Raw genomic sequence first — 19,035 nt, 5'->3', positions numbered from 1 at the left:
TTAAGATGGCTCCATCTATTGCATGTATTATACCTGACTGAGGTAGAGTTTGGATAGTCTTTTTGTGCAAACGCAGCAGAAAAATTCCTCCGGACCCGGGTTGGACTCCTTGCCCGCACGAGTTAGGAGGATACGGAGCGCCCTTCTGTAAGGCATTGCTTCAATGACGACAAACATAGATTAACACTTACCGATCCAAACGGGGTTAGATCGCCGAAAAAACGGCCCTTGGCCCGAAAAAAAACGGGTCATTTCCGGTGCGAAGAACCGGCTGTCGTGGAAATTTCCTGGGCTTTCGTCCTTTCCCCCAAGCAGAGTGTACAGGTCAACATGCCCAAAAATCTAACACACCTCTCCCTATGGCACGACCCAGTCGAAAGAGTAAATTTTTTGGTCCTACTGTTACAAAAACAACATAGTCGCGATATTTTAACGCACGGAAGCTAAAACATTGCTCGCCGCACCATACCGCCTATTCGGTTTCTAATTTTTTTTTTTATTTCACAAATTGCAGTGTTCATATTACTTGAGTAAACATAATGATGTAATAAGTAAAATTTCGTTAAAATAAAATCTTGTTTTATTTATAATTGTACATTAAAGAAAACATATAGTAAACATCAATATTAGCAAATTGTAAACCATTGTAGTATGTATATACATACTTAAATGCCATTGACGATAAACTCGAGGAACATCAATTCCTTGGTCAGCTCATTTACACGTTTGTGGTGCCGCTGCAGGTATGGCGTAAGCACCTCCACTACATTACGCATGCCAGGCACGCCATGTTCAGTAGGCGCGACAATGCAGTCACTCAATAAGTAATGCAAAACAAGATTGGCAATTTTGCAGTGCCGTGAATTTGTCGTCCATGCTTTTGTATGCTCCATGAGTGTAACACGTTGATCACTGTTCAATGCATTAATTAACTCACGAACAGGCTCTGTGTTACGTTCACGCACGTAGTCGCTCAGAATGTTATAAGTTGTTTTAGGTTTGCTTAGTTTTAGCGCCAACATAAAAGCTTTTTTCAAATTTTTCTTCTGATGTAGCAGCGATTGCAATGTTTGCTCTTGTTGCACCAGCTCGGCACGTTTTTCAATTTCATCATTTCGACATACCGTTGTCACATCTTGCCATTGTATCAATTTGGAGTCTGCACCGCCGCTATAAAAGCATTTACCACTGCGTGTGGATATTGCTAGCGACCAAATGCGATCTGTGTGTGCATCTAGAGTTTGCACACATTCGTTTGTTTTTATGCTCCACAATTTAAGTAGACCATCAGATGCTGCAGATACCACATATTTGCCATAGTCAATGAATTCAGCACGCAATACGGTACATTCTTGTTCGAACCGTTTAATACATGTTAGCGTAGCTAAAGACCAAAGGCGTAGTGTACAATCGCTAGAAGATGTTAGAACGACTTGATCGGCTGGGGAAAAGCGAACACACCAAACACCACGCGTATGACCACGTAGTGTACCAACCAATGCATTGCTGTCAGCGCTCCACAATTTGGCGGTTTTGTCTTGCGATGCTGTGGCCAATAACTTATTATTTGGTGAGAAACTGACGCTATTCACTTCTTTGTCGTGAGACAAAGCCGAGTACTTCAAATTGAAAGAGTGTGGAGCATCTTTATTTTTCTTCAAATTCCAGACTTTAAGGCTGCCATCTTGTGAGACTGATGCGAAAAACGCTGCAGTATTACAACCAAATGCAATGCAACCAATTGTGGAAGTGTGACTGCTGTTATTGCGGGCCACACAGTTGAGTGTAAACGTATTTGGATTCACTCTCCATAAACATATGCTAAGATCTTTGCCAGCTGAAAGCAAGAGGTTAGTACCTCCAGCAGCTGATAGCGTCATAACGGTGTCATTGTGGCCACTCGCAATTTTGCAATTCATATTGGCTTCTGTATCATAAATTTTAATATTTTTGCTGTTAGACGCTACAGCTAGGAAACGGTCATTCTCACCCCAAAAGCAAATATCAAGTATTTCATCATTGAAGCCGATTAACTGTTTTGCACATTCTAGCTTATTTGCAGCTACACATTCGTCAGTGGCTTTGTATATCAATATATTTTGTTCCACTGTAATTACAGCCAATTGTTCAGAGCGTTTACAATGTAATAATTGGCGAAATTCTTGGCTGGTATCTTCCGTCAATGTTGTTAATTTTGATGTTTTACAATCCACCAATTTTAAAGCTCCCGACGCACATGATACAACTACGTTAAGAACATCCGGGCTATTATTATTTTTAACCAAGCACGCTACGCCCTCTAATTCTTCAAACATTGGTATAACTTTATGTTGTGTTGCATCGGCAAGACGCCATACAATTAAAACTTTGTCCCGACTTACAGATGCCAGGTAATCGCAACCATTTTCACCGCCTAAAAATGTTATAGCCGTAACTTGCGAAAGATGACCACGCATTTGGCGCAATAATCGCTTTTCAGCATAATTCCAACAATATATCGTGTTGTCAGCACCAGCGGCATACACTTCTTTCCGCTTAATATCTGGATGAAATGCTAAAACCAATGCAGGTCCACTAAATTCTCGTAGAGCACACATACATGTGCTGTGCACATAGTCCCATATGCGCAATGAGGAATCAGCACCACTGGAACATATAATCTTTCCGCATGTGCTAAATTGTACTTTCACAATTGGGCCTTTATGCTGACCTTTCCACAATTTAACAACCTTTCCAGATTCGACAGACCACAAACGCAACAAGCCACTACGGTGAGCAGTTACAAGTAATGTATTATCCGGCGAAAGTGAAAAACAAGGAATTTCATCTTCCAGCTGATCATCTTCATTCCCTTCTATTTTATTACCCGGCGTTAAATCATTTTCCACTACTTCTACCGTGGTCCCATAAGCACGTACAAGTTGACCAGTAGACACATTTATGGCAGAAACTTCCGTGTTATTTAAGCAGTAAATGCGTTCACCATTTTCAGACCAAACAACATCTCCCCCGCCATAGAAATTGCTGAATTTCGTTGCAACCGCAAAACTATTGCAATTAGACACATATATTATTTAACATTGTACATTATCAATAAAATATTACTGTTCCTCACCTTTTCTCACACAAACCTGACATATTCATATTTGGGCATTAACAAAAATATAATAATTTCAAAAATATCCTCGTGCAAGTTGTTTACGTTTTTCGTTTTTCTTTATCTAGTACTTAACAACGTGCGAACTACAGAGGCACTCATACGATTAAAAACTTAAGAATTTTTATTTACACATATGTTGCAGGGTAGCTATGATATGCCATCGAAAACATATTGTTACAAAAGTAGTATTAAGTTGTATTTGTATTGCTATATGCATCCCTTATTATGAACAATAGCTGTAGGTATATGGAATAGCATTTGTCTTGTTGTAGACATCTGGCGCCACGGCTGTCTGCTCGTCGAAACAATAGACATCTGGCGCCGCACTGTCTGCTTGTCTAGGTAAACAATTGCTGAGTCTGGCGCCGCGACTGTCTGCTTGCGTCTGGCGCCGTATAGCCGTATGTTCTGGTAATTTCCAGACGCGATATTCTAGAAGGACACGTCGGCATCAGCGAGAAGTGCGTGGCTATATAAGCCGTGGCAGCGCCAACGTAATCAATCAGTGCTAAGAGTAAACTGCTATAGTGTAGACGAGTTGTGAAATAAAGAGTTGTTGAATTAAATTAAACAGTGTTGATTTTATTTCTCAATCCAGAGATACGAACCTAACAAAGTAAACTAGCAAGAGTAAATTCGTAACAATTGGTGTCAGAAGTGGGATTGTCAAATAATCCAAATTCAAGATGGTTAAATTCGGAGAATTGAGAATTCAGCAATTAAAAAAGGAACTGGAGGAGCGTAATTTGCCGATAAGCGGGCAAAAGGCGGATCTGCAGGCACGATTACGTGAAGCAATGGAAGCGGATGGAATTAATGTGGACGAGTTCGAATTTAATGGGCCAGAAACTTCTACAAAGGTAGAAGAAAAAGTAGAAGAACAACGAACATCATCAAGTGCAGACACGAACATGCTGTTAGTGGCTATTAAGCAAATAATAGCTGAAAATATATCACAAATAACAGAAAATGTAGTGCAAACAGAAAATCGTCTGGCACAGCAAATAGCAGAAAATGCAGTGCAAACAGAAAATCGTCTGGCACAGCAAATAGCCGAAAATGCAGAAAATGCAGTGCAAACAGAAAATCGTCTGGCACAGCAAATAACGCAAATAGCTGAAAATACATCACAGTTAGAGTCTCGCCTTACACAACAAATGACTGAAAATAATACGGAGTTAGAAAAGCGTTTGGTACAACAGATTACAGAAAATAATACACAAGTGCAAGAGAAATTTTCAAAATTTGAAGACGAATTAAGCACAATAAAAAATGACGAAGAAAATTTAAGATCAGAATTTCTTCAACTGAGTAATCGTATGCGAGAACTGCAACTGCATGGCCCTGCACCATCAACAAATAATCCAAGACTGAAGGCACCCACATTCGATGGAAGTATTCCATTTCAAATTTTCAAACTTCAGTTTGAAAAGACAGCAGTGGCCAATAACTGGAATGCAGTGGACAAAGTGGCGTCCTTGTTTGTATCATTGAAAGGACCTGCGGCAGAAATCCTTCAGACTATTCCAGACTGTGAACGGGACAACTATGAGGCATTGATGAGTGCGATAGAAAGACGATATGGTAGTGAGCACCGGAAACAAATATACCAGATCGAACTGCAAAATAGGGGTCAGAAGATGAACGAGTCATTGCAAGAGTTCGCAACTGAAATAGAACGACTGGCTCATTTGGCAAATGCAGATGCACCTGTGGATTACATTGAGAGGGTAAAAATTCAATGTTTCATAAATGGAATTCGTGATGTGGACACCAAACGCGCCACATATGCCTTGCCAAAAAGAACGTTTGCTGAAACGGTTTCGCACGCCCTCACACAGGAAACAGCTTCCCTACTAAGTAAACCAGCACACAAAGTACAAAGGGTTGAAATGGAACAACCGGCGCTGATGGAAGAAATGTTGAAGACTCTGAAGGCAATTGCTGCACCGCGAGTAAATACAATAGGCAGATGTTTCAACTGTGGAAAAGCGGGTCACTTTGCCCGGAATTGCAACATAAAAGTAAACCCATCAAAACGGAAACAACCAACAGATAACGAGGACGGAGCATCCACATCTCACAAGTCGTTAAACTAAAACGGAACAGTTCAAAGGGGCGTGAGCTGGTTCCCACAACTATTTGCCCCGCCATCTCGATATCACAAATAGGTCGCCATGACAACAATCTTACTATCAACGGCATCGTAAATGGACGACTGTCAACGCTTACTTTGGATACTGGTGCCACACATTCAATTATCCGACCGGATGTGGTAAGAGGAACGGTTGAACCATTAGTCGGTTGCAAACTTCGAACGGCCACCGGAGAGGAAGCAGCTGTCGCGGGAAAAGTGGTTTGCGAAGTGATGATTGGTACCCTGGAAGTTAATCATACCTTCATCGTAGCAGAAATCGCGGATGAAATTATAATGGGAGTAGATTTCATGATTGATCACGGGGTTACTTTGGATTTAAACAAGCAAATGCTGTTTTGCCAGAAAACACCGGATATGTGACCAAAGTTGAAAGTAAGAGGGTGATTGTTGATGATAATCAGAGTATTCCACCAAAATCTGAGGCGATTGTATGGGCCAAAGTGAATGGAGGAGGTGGGACTGAAGAGTTGTGGATTGTGGAACCAACAAAAATAGATACACCCATATTGGTAGGAAGAACGCTTGTGAAAACTAGAGAAGACGGCACCATTCCGGTCAGAGTAGTGAATGAATTCAACACGCCTATAAGTCTGAAGAAAGGAGCCGTAATTGGACAGTGCCAGAATATAAGTGCAATAGCACGATGCGAACGGTCACAACAGAAGCCTACTATTGAGCCACAGCAGATAAGTCCTACACTCCTAAATAATTTGCTGAACGAACTGCATGGAAATGAAAAATTAAAAGCAGAAAAACTATTAGAAAAATACGCATCCATATTTGCAAACGAAGGAAACACAGGAAGAACCGGCATTGTCAAACATCGCATAAATACTGGAGACGCTAAACCAATCCGACAAGCTCCGCGTAGGGTTCCACTAGCAAAACGTGAGGATGCTAACAAAATTATTGAAGACATGCACAAAAACGGTGTAATCGAACCTTCAATAAGTCCATGGAGCTCACCTATCGTCTTAGTTAAAAAGAAAGATGGTAGCACCCGTTTCTGCGTAGATTATAGGAAGTTGAATGATGTCACAAAGAAAGACAGTTATCCTCTACCAAGAATCGACGATACATTAGACACCTTGTCTGGAGCGAAATGGTTTTCTACATTAGATCTACAAAGTGGATATTGGCAAGTCGAGATTGATGAATGTGACCGTGAAAAGACCGCTTTCAGTATGGGTGACGGGTTATGGGAATTCTCTGTGATGCCATTTGGGTTATGTAATGCGCCTGCAACGTTCGAGCGACTGATGGAACATGTGTTAAAAGGACTCAACTGGAAGACATGTTTGGTGTACCTTGATGACATTATCATCATGGGAAAAAGTTTTGATGATCATCTGAAAAATCTAGAGGAAGTCTTTCAGCGAATAGCATCAGCCGGATTACGCTTGAATCCCAAAAAGTGTTCATTATGGAAGAAGCAGGTCACATATCTCGGACATAAAGTGTCAACTGAGGGGATTCACACCGAGGAAGGAAAAATAAAAGCAGTCAAAGATTGGCCTCGACCCACCAACATACATGAACTCCGCAGCTTCCTTGGCTTATGCACGTATTACCGCCGTTTTGTACCTGGATTTGCGAACGTGGCTAGAAGTTTACATGATTTAACAAAGAAGAATCGCCCGTTTGTATGGCAGTTGGAACAAGAAAAAGCGTTTGAGCAGCTTAAAGAACTACTTTGTACGGCGCCGATGTTAGCTTATCCAATACCTGGAAAGAAATTCATCCTGGATACAGATGCGAGCGCTTATGGAATTGGAGGTGTCCTGTCTCAGCTCATCGACGGACAAGAAAGAGTAATTGGGTATTACAGCAGAGTGCTCGGGAAACCAGAGAAAAACTACTGTGTGACGCGAAAAGAACTACTAGCTGTGGTGGAATGTGTAAAACATTTCCACAAGTATTTGTATGGACAACAATTCTTGCTGAGGACTGATCATGCAGCATTAAAATGGTTATTACAGTTTAAGAATCCGGAAGGCCAAATTGCACGATGGATCGAAAGATTACAGAATTACGACTTCGAAACAGAACACCGAAAGGGGATTCACCACAAAAATGCGGATGCATTATCACGTCGCCCTTGTCCACTGGAATGTAAACATTGCTCCAAATCAGAGGGAAAAGAAGGTATAATCGACGTGCGATTATTGAATATATGTAGAACCTGAAGATGATTGGACTCCTCACCGCATCAGAATCAATCAGCTGGAGGACCCTGATCTTGCAAAGCTGATAATGGCCAAAGAAAATGGGGTACGACCACCAAAGGAACAAATAAGTAACGAGAGTCCAACGGCAAAAGCATATTGGGCCCAATGAAACAGCATAAACCTCGTTAATGGATACCTTCATCGTACCTGGGAAAGCGAAGATGGCAAACAGTCTCGTCTGCTGATCATAGTACCGAAGTCCATGATCCCGAAAGTGTTGAAGGAATATCACAATGGACCTAGTGGAGGGCACCTTGGAATTACAAAAACTATAGAGAAGATTAAACAACGGTTCTACTGGATCGGTTGTCGAGATTCCATAGCAGAATGGATAAGTAATTGCGTAGAGTGCATGGCAGCTAAGGGTCCTAAAGCCAAAAGTCGCGGTAGGCTACAACAGTACAACGTGGGATCACCATTTGAACGAGTCGCAATGGATGTTGCAGGTCCGTTCCCAACCAGTACGGCCGGAAACAAATATCTACTGGTTGTCATGGACTATTTCAGTAAATGGCCAGAAGTATATGCCTTACCAAACCAGGAAGCGAAGACCGTAGCCGAAGCGTTTGTAGAAAATTGGATAACAAGGTTCGGAGTGCCCGTCGAATTACACTCAGATCAAGGCAGAAATTTCGAATCTTCCATTTTCCAAGAAGTCTGTACATTATTGGGCATCCACAAGACACGGACAACAGCGTTACACCCACAATCAGATGGGATGGTAGAGAGATTCAACCGAACGCTCGAAGAACATCTGCAGAAAATCGTTGATAAAGACCAACGGAATTGGGACAAGCGCATCCAGATGTTCCTGCTGGCGTATCGTTCAGCGAAGCACGAGACAACTGGTTACACGCCGGCAAAGATTATTTTCGGATCTGATCTGCGACTCCCTGCTGATCTTAAGTTTGGAACGAATCCTACAGCTGTAAGAAATGATGGAGATTATTGTTCTGCCTTAAAGGAAGAAATGAATGAATTGCATCTAATGGTAAGACAGCATACGCATCAGATGAGCAATAAGATGAAGGACCGGTTCGATCAAGCGGCAAATTCAAAAGGTTTTGAAGAAGGTGATCTGGTCCTGTTGTACAATCCACTTCGAAAGAAAGGCTTGTCCCCGAAACTGCAGACAGCCTGGGAAGGACCCTATATGGTGATGAAACGACTTAATGACGTGGTATACCACATACAAAGAAATGGAAAAGCACGATGTAAAATGAAAGTAGTACATTTGGAGAGGCTCGCCCCATTTGGTTCAAGAGGATTTGTGCCTAATCGGGACGATTAGGCTTTAGTGGAGGGCAGTGTTACAAAAAGTAGTATTAAGTTATATTTGTATTACTATATGCATCCCTGATTATGAACAATAGCTGTAGGTATATGGAATAGCATTTGTCTTGTTGTAGACATCTGGCGCCACGGCTGTCTGCTCGTCGAAACAATAGACATCTGGCGCCGCACTGTCTGCTTGTCTAGGTAAACAATTGCTGAGTCTGGCGCCGCGACTGTCTGCTTGCGTCTGGCGCCGTATAGCCGTATGTTCTGGTAATTTCCAGACGCGATATTCTAGAAGGACACGTCGGCATCAGCGAGAAGTGCGTGGCTATATAAGCCGTGGCAGCGCCAACGTAATCAATCAGTGCTAAGAGTAAACTGCTATAGTGTAGACGAGTTGTGAAATAAAGAGTTGTTGAATTAAATTAAACAGTGTTGATTTTATTTTTCAATCCAGAGATACGAACCTAACAAAGTAAACTAGCAAGAGTAAATTCGTAACAATTGGTGTCAGAAGTGGGATTGTCAAATAATCCAAATTCAAGATGGTTAAATTCGGAGAATTGAGAATTCAGCAATTAAAAAAGGAACTGGAGGAGCGTAATTTGCCGATAAGCGGGCAAAAGGCGGATCTGCAGGCACGATTACGTGAAGCAATGGAAGCGGATGGAATTAATGTGGACGAGTTCGAATTTAATGGGCCAGAAACTTCTACAAAGGTAGAAGAAAAAGTAGAAGAACAACGAACATCATCAAGTGCAGACACGAACATGCTGTTAGTGGCTATTAAGCAAATAATAGCTGAAAATACATCACAAATAACAGAAAATGTAGTGCAAACAGAAAATCGTTTGGCACAGCAAATAGCAGAAAATGCAGTGCAAACAGAAATCGTCTGGCACAGCAAATAGCCGAAAATGCAGAAAATGCAGTGCAAACAGAAAATCGTCTGGCACAGCAAATAACGCAAATAGCTGAAAATACATCACAGTTAGAGTCTCGCCTTACACAACAAATGACTGAAAATAATACGGAGTTAGAAAAGCGTTTGGTACAACAGATTACAGAAAATAATACACAAGTGCAAGAGAAATTTTCAAAATTTGAAGACGAATTAAGCACAATAAAAAATGACGAAGAAAATTTAAGATCAGAATTTCTTCAACTGAGTAATCGTATGCGAGAACTGCAACTGCATGGCCCTGCACCATCAACAAATAATCCAAGACTGAAGGCACCCACATTCGATGGAAGTATTCCATTTCAAATTTTCAAACTTCAGTTTGAAAAGACAGCAGTGGCCAATAACTGGAATGCAGTGGACAAAGTGGCGTCCTTGTTTGTATCATTGAAAGGACCTGCGGCAGAAATCCTTCAGACTATTCCAGACTGTGAACGGGACAACTATGAGGCATTGATGAGTGCGATAGAAAGACGATATGGTAGTGAGCACCGGAAACAAATATACCAGATCGAACTGCAAAATAGGGGTCAGAAGATGAACGAGTCATTGCAAGAGTTCGCAACTGAAATAGAACGACTGGCTCATTTGGCAAATGCAGATGCACCTGTGGATTACATTGAGAGGGTAAAAATTCAATGTTTCATAAATGGAATTCGTGATGTGGACACCAAACGCGCCACATATGCCTTGCCAAAAAGAACGTTTGCTGAAACGGTTTCGCACGCCCTCACACAGGAAACAGCTTCCCTACTAAGTAAACCAGCACACAAAGTACAAAGGGTTGAAATGGAACAACCGGCGCTGATGGAAGAAATGTTGAAGACTCTGAAGGCAATTGCTGCACCGCGAGTAAATACAACAGGCAGATGTTTCAACTGTGGAAAAGCGGGTCACTTTGCCCGGAATTGCAACATAAAAGTAAACCCATCAAAACGGAAACAACCAACAGATAACGAGGACGGAGCATCCACATCTCACAAGTCGTTAAACTAAAACGGAACAGTTCAAAGGGGCGTGAGCTGGTTCCCACAACTATTTGCCCCGCCATCTCGATATCACAAATAGGTCGCCATGACAACAATCTTACTATCAACGGCATCGTAAATGGACGACTGTCAACGCTTACTTCGGATACTGGTGCCACACATTCAATTATCCGACCGGATGTGGTAAGAGGAACGGTTGAACCATTAGTCGGTTGCAAGCTTCGAACGGCCACCGGAGAGGAAGCAGCTGTCGCGGGAAAAGTGGTTTGCGAAGTGATGATTGGTACCCTGGAAGTTAATCACACCTTCATCGTAGCAGAAATCACGGATGAAATTATAATGGGAGTAGATTTCATGATTGATCACGGGGTTACTTTGGATTTAAACAAGCAAATGCTGTTTTGCCAGAAACACCGGATATGTGACCAAAGTTGAAAGTAAGGGGGTGATTGTTGATGATAATCAGAGTATTCCACCAAAATCTGAGGCGATTGTATGGGCCAAAGTGAATGGAGGAGGTGGGACTGAAGAGTTGTGGATTGTGGAACCAACAAAAATAGATACACCCATATTGGTAGGAAGAACGCTTGTGAAAACTAGAGAAGACGGCACCATTCCGGTCAGAGTAGTGAATGAATTCAACACGCCTATAAGTCTGAAGAAAGGAGCCGTAATTGGACAGTGCCAGAATATAAGTGCAATAGCACGATGCGAACGGTCACAACAGAAGCCTACTATTGAGCCACAGCAGATAAGTCCTACACTCCTAAATAATTTGCTGAACGAACTGCATGGAAATGAAAAATTAAAAGCAGAAAAACTATTAGAAAAATACGCATCCATATTTGCAAACGAAGGAAACACAGGAAGAACCGGCATTGTCAAACATCGCATAAATACTGGAGACGCTAAACCAATCCGACAAGCTCCGCGTAGGGTTCCACTAGCAAAACGTGAGGATGCTAACAAAATTATTGAAGACATGCACAAAAACGGTGTAATCGAACCTTCAATAAGTCCATGGAGCTCACCTATCGTCTTAGTTAAAAAGAAAGATGGTAGCACCCGTTTCTGCGTAGATTATAGGAAGTTGAATGATGTCACAAAGAAAGACAGTTATCCTCTACCAAGAATCGACGATACATTAGACACCTTGTCTGGAGCGAAATGGTTTTCTACATTAGATCTACAAAGTGGATATTGGCAAGTCGAGATTGATGAATGTGACCGTGAAAAGACCGCTTTCAGTATGGGTGACGGGTTATGGGAATTCTCTGTGATGCCATTTGGGTTATGTAATGCGCCTGCAACGTTCGAGCGACTGATGGAACATGTGTTAAAAGGACTCAACTGGAAGACATGTTTGGTGTACCTTGATGACATTATCATCATGGGAAAAAGTTTTGATGATCATCTGAAAAATCTAGAGGAAGTCTTTCAGCGAATAGCATCAGCCGGATTACGCTTGAATCCCAAAAAGTGTTCATTATGGAAGAAGCAGGTCACATATCTCGGACATAAAGTGTCAACTGAGGGGATTCACACCGAGGAAGGAAAAATAAAAGCAGTCAAAGATTGGCCTCGACCCACCAACATACATGAACTCCGCAGCTTCCTTGGCTTATGCACGTATTACCGCCGTTTTGTACCTGGATTTGCGAACGTGGCTAGAAGTTTACATGATTTAACAAAGAAGAATCGCCCGTTTGTATGGCAGTTGGAACAAGAAAAAGCGTTTGAGCAGCTTAAAGAACTACTTTGTACGGCGCCGATGTTAGCTTATCCAATACCTGGAAAGAAATTCATCCTGGATACAGATGCGAGCGCTTATGGAATTGGAGGTGTCCTGTCTCAGCTCATCGACGGACAAGAAAGAGTAATTGGGTATTACAGCAGAGTGCTCGGGAAACCAGAGAAAAACTACTGTGTGACGCGAAAAGAACTACTAGCTGTGGTGGAATGTGTAAAACATTTCCACAAGTATTTGTATGGACAACAATTCTTGCTGAGGACTGATCATGCAGCATTAAAATGGTTATTACAGTTTAAGAATCCGGAAGGCCAAATTGCACGATGGATCGAAAGATTACAGAATTACGACTTCGAAACAGAACACCGAAAGGGGATTCACCACAAAAATGCGGATGCATTATCACGTCGCCCTTGTCCACTGGAATGTAAACATTGCTCCAAATCAGAGGGAAAAGAAGGTATAATCGACGTGCGATTATTGAATATTAGAACCTGAAGATGATTGGACTCCTCACCGCATCAGAATCAATCAGCTGGAGGACCCTGATCTTGCAAAGCTGATAATAGCCAAGGAAAATGGGGTACGACCACCAAAGGAACGAATAAGTAACGAGAGTCCAACGGCAAAAGCATATTGGGCCCAATGGAACAGCATAAACCTCGTTAATGGATACCTTCATCGTACCTGGGAAAGCGAAGATGGCAAACAGTCTCGTCTGCTGATCATAGTACCGAAGTCCATGATCCCGAAAGTGTTGAAGGAATATCACAATGGACCTAGTGGAGGGCACCTTGGAATTACAAAAACTATAGAGAAGATTAAACAACGGTTCTACTGGATCGGTTGTCGAGATTCCATAGCAGAATGGATAAGTAATTGCGTAGAGTGCATGGCAGCTAAAGGTCCTAAAGCCAAAAGTCGCGGTAGGCTACAACAGTACAACGTGGGATCACCATTTGAACGAGTCGCAATGGATGTTGCAGGTCCGTTCCCAACCAGTACGGCCGGAAACAAATATCTACTGGTTGTCATGGACTATTTCAGTAAATGGCCAGAAGTATATGCCTTACCAAACCAGGAAGCGAAGACCGTAGCCGAAGCGTTTGTAGAAAATTGGATAACAAGGTTCGGAGTGCCCGTCGAATTACACTCAGATCAAGGCAGAAATTTCGAATCTTCCATTTTCCAAGAAGTCTGTACATTATTGGGCATCCACAAGACACGGACAACAGCGTTACACCCACAATCAGATGGGATGGTAGAGAGATTCAACCGAACGCTCGAAGAACATCTGCAGAAACTCGTTGATAAAGACCAACGGAATTGGGACAAGCGCATCCAGATGTTCCTGCTGGCGTATCGTTCAGCGAAGCACGAGACAACTGGTTACACGCCGGCAAAGATTATTTTCGGATCTGATCTGCGACTCCCTGCTGATCTTAAGTTTGGAACGAATCCTACAGCTGTAAGAAATGATGGAGATTATTGTTCTGCCTTAAAGGAAGAAATGAATGAATTGCATCTAATGGTAAGACAGCATACGCATCTGATGAGCAATAAGATGAAGGACCGGTTCGATCAAGCGGCAAATTCAAAAGGTTTTGAAGAAGGTGATCTGGTCCTGTTGTACAATCCACTTCGAAAGAAAGGCTTGTCCCCGAAACTGCAGACAGCCTGGGAAGGACCCTATATGGTGATGAAACGACTTAATGACGTGGTATACCACATACAAAGAAATGGAAAAGCACGATGTAAAATGAAAGTAGTACATTTGGAGAGGCTCGCCCCATTTGGTTCAAGAGGATTTGTGCCTAATCGGGACGATTAGGCTTTAGTGGAGGGCAGTGTTACAAAAAGTAGTATTAAGTTATATTTGTATTACTATATGCATCCCTGATTATGAACAATAGCTGTAGGTATATGGAATAGCATTTGTCTTGTTGTAGACATCTGGCGCCACGGCTGTCTGCTCGTCGAAACAATAGACATCTGGCGCCGCACTGTCTGCTTGTCTAGGTAAACAATTGCTGAGTCTGGCGCCGCGACTGTCTGCTTGCGTCTGGCGCCGTATAGCCGTATGTTCTGGTAATTTCCAGACGCGATATTCTAGAAGGACACGTCGGCATCAGCGAGAAGTGCGTGGCTATATAAGCCGTGGCAGCGCCAACGTAATCAATCAGTGCTAAGAGTAAACTGCTATAGTGTAGACGAGTTGTGAAATAAAGAGTTGTTGAATTAAATTAAACAGTGTTGATTTTATTTATCAATCCAGAGATACGAACCTAACAAAGTAAACTAGCAAGAGTAAATTCGTAACAATTGGTGTCAGAAGTGGGATTGTCAAATAATCCAAATTCAAGATGGTTAAATTCGGAGAATTGAGAATTCAGCAATTAAAAAAGGAACTGGAGGAGCGTAATTTGCCGATAAGCGGGCAAAAGGCGGATCTGCAGGCACGATTACGTGAAGCAATGGAAGCGGATGGAATTAATGTGGACGAGTTCGAATTTAATGGGCCAGAAACTTCTACAAAGGTAGAAGAAAAAGTAGAAGAACAACGAACATCATCAAGTGCAGACACGAACATGCTGTTAGTGGCTATTAAGCAAATAATAGCTGAAAATATATCACAAATAACAGAAAATGTAGTGCAAACAGAAAATCGTCTGGCACAGCAAATAGCAGAAAATGCAGTGCAAACAGAAAATCGTCTGGCACAGCAAATAGCCGAAAATGCAGAAAATGCAGTGCAAACAGAAAATCGTCTGGCACAGCAAATAACGCAAATAGCTGAAAATACATCACAGTTAGAGTCTCGCCTTACACAACAAATGACTGAAAATAATACGGAGTTAGAAAAGCGTTTGGTACAACAGATTACAGAAAATAATACACAAGTGCAAGAGAAATTTTCAAAATTTGAAGACGAATTAAGCACAATAAAAAATGACGAAGAAAATTTAAGATCAGAATTTCTTCAACTGAGTAATCGTATGCGAGAACTGCAACTACATGGCCCTGCACCATCAACAAATAATCCAAGACTGAAGGCACCCACATTCGATGGAAGTATTCCATTTCAAATTTTCAAACTTCAGTTTGAAAAGACAGCAGTGGCCAATAACTGGAATGCAGTGGACAAAGTGGCGTCCTTGTTTGTATCATTGAAAGGACCTGCGGCAGAAATCCTTCAGACTATTCCAGACTGTGAACGGGACAACTATGAGGCATTGATGAGTGCGATAGAAAGACGATATGGTAGTGAGCACCGGAAACAAATATACCAGATCGAACTGCAAAATAGGGGTCAGAAGATGAACGAGTCATTGCAAGAGTTCGCAACTGAAATAGAACGACTGGCTCATTTGGCAAATGCAGATGCACCTGTGGATTACATTGAGAGGGTAAAAATTCAATGTTTCATAAATGGAATTCGTGATGTGGACACCAAACGCGCCACATATGCCTTGCCAAAAAGAACGTTTGCTGAAACGGTTTCGCACGCCCTCACACAGGAAACAGCTTCCCTACTAAGTAAACCAGCACACAAAGTACAAAGGGTTGAAATGGAACAACCGGCGCTGATGGAAGAAATGTTGAAGACTCTGAAGGCAATTGCTGCACCGCGAGTAAATACAACAGGCAGATGTTTCAACTGTGGAAAAGCGGGTCACTTTGCCCGGAATTGCAACATAAAAGTAAACCCATCAAAACGGAAACAACCAACAGATAACGAGGACGGAGCATCCACATCTCACAAGTCGTTAAACTAAAACGGAACAGTTCAAAGGGGCGTGAGCTGGTTCCCACAACTATTTGCCCCGCCATCTCGATATCACAAATAGGTCGCCATGACAACAATCTTACTATCAACGGCATCGTAAATGGACGACTGTCAACGCTTACTTTGGATACTGGTGCCACACATTCAATTATCCGACCGGATGTGGTAAGAGGAACGGTTGAACCATTAGTCGGTTGCAAGCTTCGAACGGCCACCGGAGAGGAAGCAGCTGTCGCGGGAAAAGTGTTTTGCGAAGTGATGATTGGTACCCTGGAAGTTAATCACACCTTCATCGTAGCAGAAATCACGGATGAAATTATAATTGGAGTAGATTTCATGATTGATCACGGGGTTACTTTGGATTTAAACAAGCAAATGCTGTTTTGCCAGAAACACCGGATATGTGACCAAAGTTGAAAGTAAGAGGGTGATTGTTGATGATAATCAGAGTATTCCACCAAAATCTGAGGCGATTGTATGGGCCAAAGTGAATGGAGGAGGTGGGACTGAAGAGTTGTGGATTGTGGAACCAACAAAAATAGATACACCCATATTGGTAGGAAGAACGCTTGTGAAAACTAGAGAAGACGGCACCATTCCGGTCAGAGTCGTGAATGAATTCAACACGCCTATAAGTCTGAAGAAAGGAGCCGTAATTGGACAGTGCCAGAATATAAGTGCAATAGCACGATGCGAACGGTCACAACAGAAGCCTACTATTGAGCCACAGCAGATAAGTCCTACACTCCTAAATAATTTGCTGAACGAACTGCATGGAAATGAAAAATTAAAAGCAGAAAAACTATTAGAAAAATACGCATCCATATTTGCAAACGAAGGAAACACAGGAAGAACCGGCATTGTCAAACATCGCATAAATACTGGAGACGCTAAACCAATCCGACAAGCTCCGCGTAGGGTTCCACTAGCAAAACGTGAGGATGCTAACAAAATTATTGAAGACATGCACAAAAACGGTGTAATCGAACCTTCAATAAGTCCATGGAGCTCACCTATCGTCTTAGTTAAAAAGAAAGATGGTAGCACCCGTTTCTGCGTAGATTATAGGAAGTTGAATGATGTCACAAAGAAAGACAGTTATCCTCTACCAAGAATCGACGATACATTAGACACCTTGTCTGGAGCGAAATGGTTTTCTACATTAGATCTACAAAGTGGATATTGGCAAGTCGAGATTGATGAATGTGACCGTGAAAAGACCGCTTTCAGTATGGGTGACGGGTTATGGGAATTCTCTGTGATGCCATTTGGGTTATGTAATGCGCCTGCAACGTTCGAGCGACTGATGGAACATGTGTTAAAAGGACTCAACTGGAAGACATGTTTGGTGTACCTTGATGACATTATCATCATGGGAAAAAGTTTTGATGATCATCTGAAAAATCTAGAGGAAGTCTTTCAGCGAATAGCATCAGCCGGATTACGCTTGAATCCCAAAAAGTGTTCATTATGGAAGAAGCAGGTCACATATCTCGGACATAAAGTGTCAACTGAGGGGATTCACACCGAGGAAGGAAAAATAAAAGCAGTCAAAGATTGGCCTCGACCCACCAACATACATGAACTCCGCAGCTTCCTTGGCTTATGCACGTATTACCGCCGTTTTGTACCTGGATTTGCGAACGTGGCTAGAAGTTTACATGATTTAACAAAGAAGAATCGCCCGTTTGTATGGCAGTTGGAACAAGAAAAAGCGTTTGAGCAGCTTAAAGAACTACTTTGTACGGCGCCGATGTTAGCTTATCCAATACCTGGAAAGAAATTCATCCTGGATACAGATGCGAGCGCTTATGGAATTGGAGGTGTCCTGTCTCAGCTCATCGACGGACAAGAAAGAGTAATTGGGTATTACAGCAGAGTGCTCGGGAAACCAGAGAAAAACTACTGTGTGACGCGAAAAGAACTACTAGCTGTGGTGGAATGTGTAAAACATTTCCACAAGTATTTGTATGGACAACAATTCTTGCTGAGGACTGATCATGCAGCATTAAAATGGTTATTACAGTTTAAGAATCCGGAAGGCCAAATTGCACGATGGATCGAAAGATTACAGAATTACGACTTCGAAACAGAACACCGAAAGGGGATTCACCACAAAAATGCGGATGCATTATCACGTCGCCCTTGTCCACTGGAATGTAAACATTGCTCCAAATCAGAGGGAAAAGAAGGTATAATCGACGTGCGATTATTGAATATATGTAGAACCTGAAGATGATTGGACTCCTCACCGCATCAGAATCAATCAGCTGGAGGACCCTGATCTTGCAAAGCTGATAATAGCCAAGGAAAATGGGGTACGACCACCAAAGGAACGAATAAGTAACGAGAGTCCAACGGCAAAAGCATATTGGGCCCAATGGAACAGCATAAACCTCGTTAATGGATACCTTCATCGTACCTGGGAAAGCGAAGATGGCAAACAGTCTCGTCTGCTGATCATAGTACCGAAGTCCATGATCCCGAAAGTGTTGAAGGAATATCACAATGGACCTAGTGGAGGGCACCTTGGAATTACAAAAACTATAGAGAAGATTAAACAACGGTTCTACTGGATCGGTTGTCGAGATTCCATAGCAGAATGGATAAGTAATTGCGTAGAGTGCATGGCAGCTAAAGGTCCTAAAGCCAAAAGTCGCGGTAGGCTACAACAGTACAACGTGGGATCACCATTTGAACGAGTCGCAATGGATGTTGCAGGTC

At 42.2% G+C, this 19,035-nt stretch overlaps 2 protein-coding genes across 2 annotated transcripts; one reads left to right on the top strand and one right to left on the bottom strand.

The window, feature by feature from the left end:
- Nucleotides 1–557: 557 nt before the first annotated feature.
- Nucleotides 558–3,275, bottom strand: LOC105222326 (transducin beta-like protein 3). The gene is made up of 2 exons (XM_011199608.4): nucleotides 3,116–3,275; nucleotides 558–3,048 (listed from the first exon to the last, which is right to left on the bottom strand). The coding sequence occupies exons 1-2, from the start codon at nucleotides 3,142–3,144 to the stop codon at nucleotides 666–668; spliced, it is 2,412 nt and encodes an 803-aa protein (XP_011197910.2). The 5' UTR covers nucleotides 3,145–3,275; the 3' UTR covers nucleotides 558–665.
- Nucleotides 3,276–9,106: 5,831 nt separating this feature from the next.
- Nucleotides 9,107–16,680, top strand: LOC125777490 (uncharacterized). Its single transcript, XM_049452585.1, has 2 exons — nucleotides 9,107–9,313; nucleotides 14,831–16,680. The coding sequence occupies exon 2, from the start codon at nucleotides 14,888–14,890 to the stop codon at nucleotides 16,298–16,300; it is 1,413 nt and encodes a 470-aa protein (XP_049308542.1). The 5' UTR covers nucleotides 9,107–9,313; nucleotides 14,831–14,887; the 3' UTR covers nucleotides 16,301–16,680.
- Nucleotides 16,681–19,035: the final 2,355 nt, after the last annotated feature.

This window comes from Bactrocera dorsalis, chromosome 3, assembly GCF_023373825.1.
Source record: "Bactrocera dorsalis isolate Fly_Bdor chromosome 3, ASM2337382v1, whole genome shotgun sequence".
Classification (NCBI taxonomy): domain Eukaryota; kingdom Metazoa; phylum Arthropoda; class Insecta; order Diptera; family Tephritidae; genus Bactrocera; species Bactrocera dorsalis.
This window is presented reverse-complemented; position numbering and strand designations above follow the sequence as displayed.

Coding starts and splice junctions, on each gene's coding strand:
- LOC105222326 (XM_011199608.4), bottom strand. CDS start 3,144: ATGAATATGTCAGGTTTGTGTGAGAAAAG. Junction 3,049..3,115: donor TCAGGTTTGTGTGAGAAAAG/GTGAGGAACAGT, acceptor TAATTGCAATAG/TTTTGCGGTTGCAACGAAAT.
- LOC125777490 (XM_049452585.1), top strand. CDS start 14,888: ATGGTTAAATTCGGAGAATTGAGAATTCAGCAATTAAAAAAGGAACTG.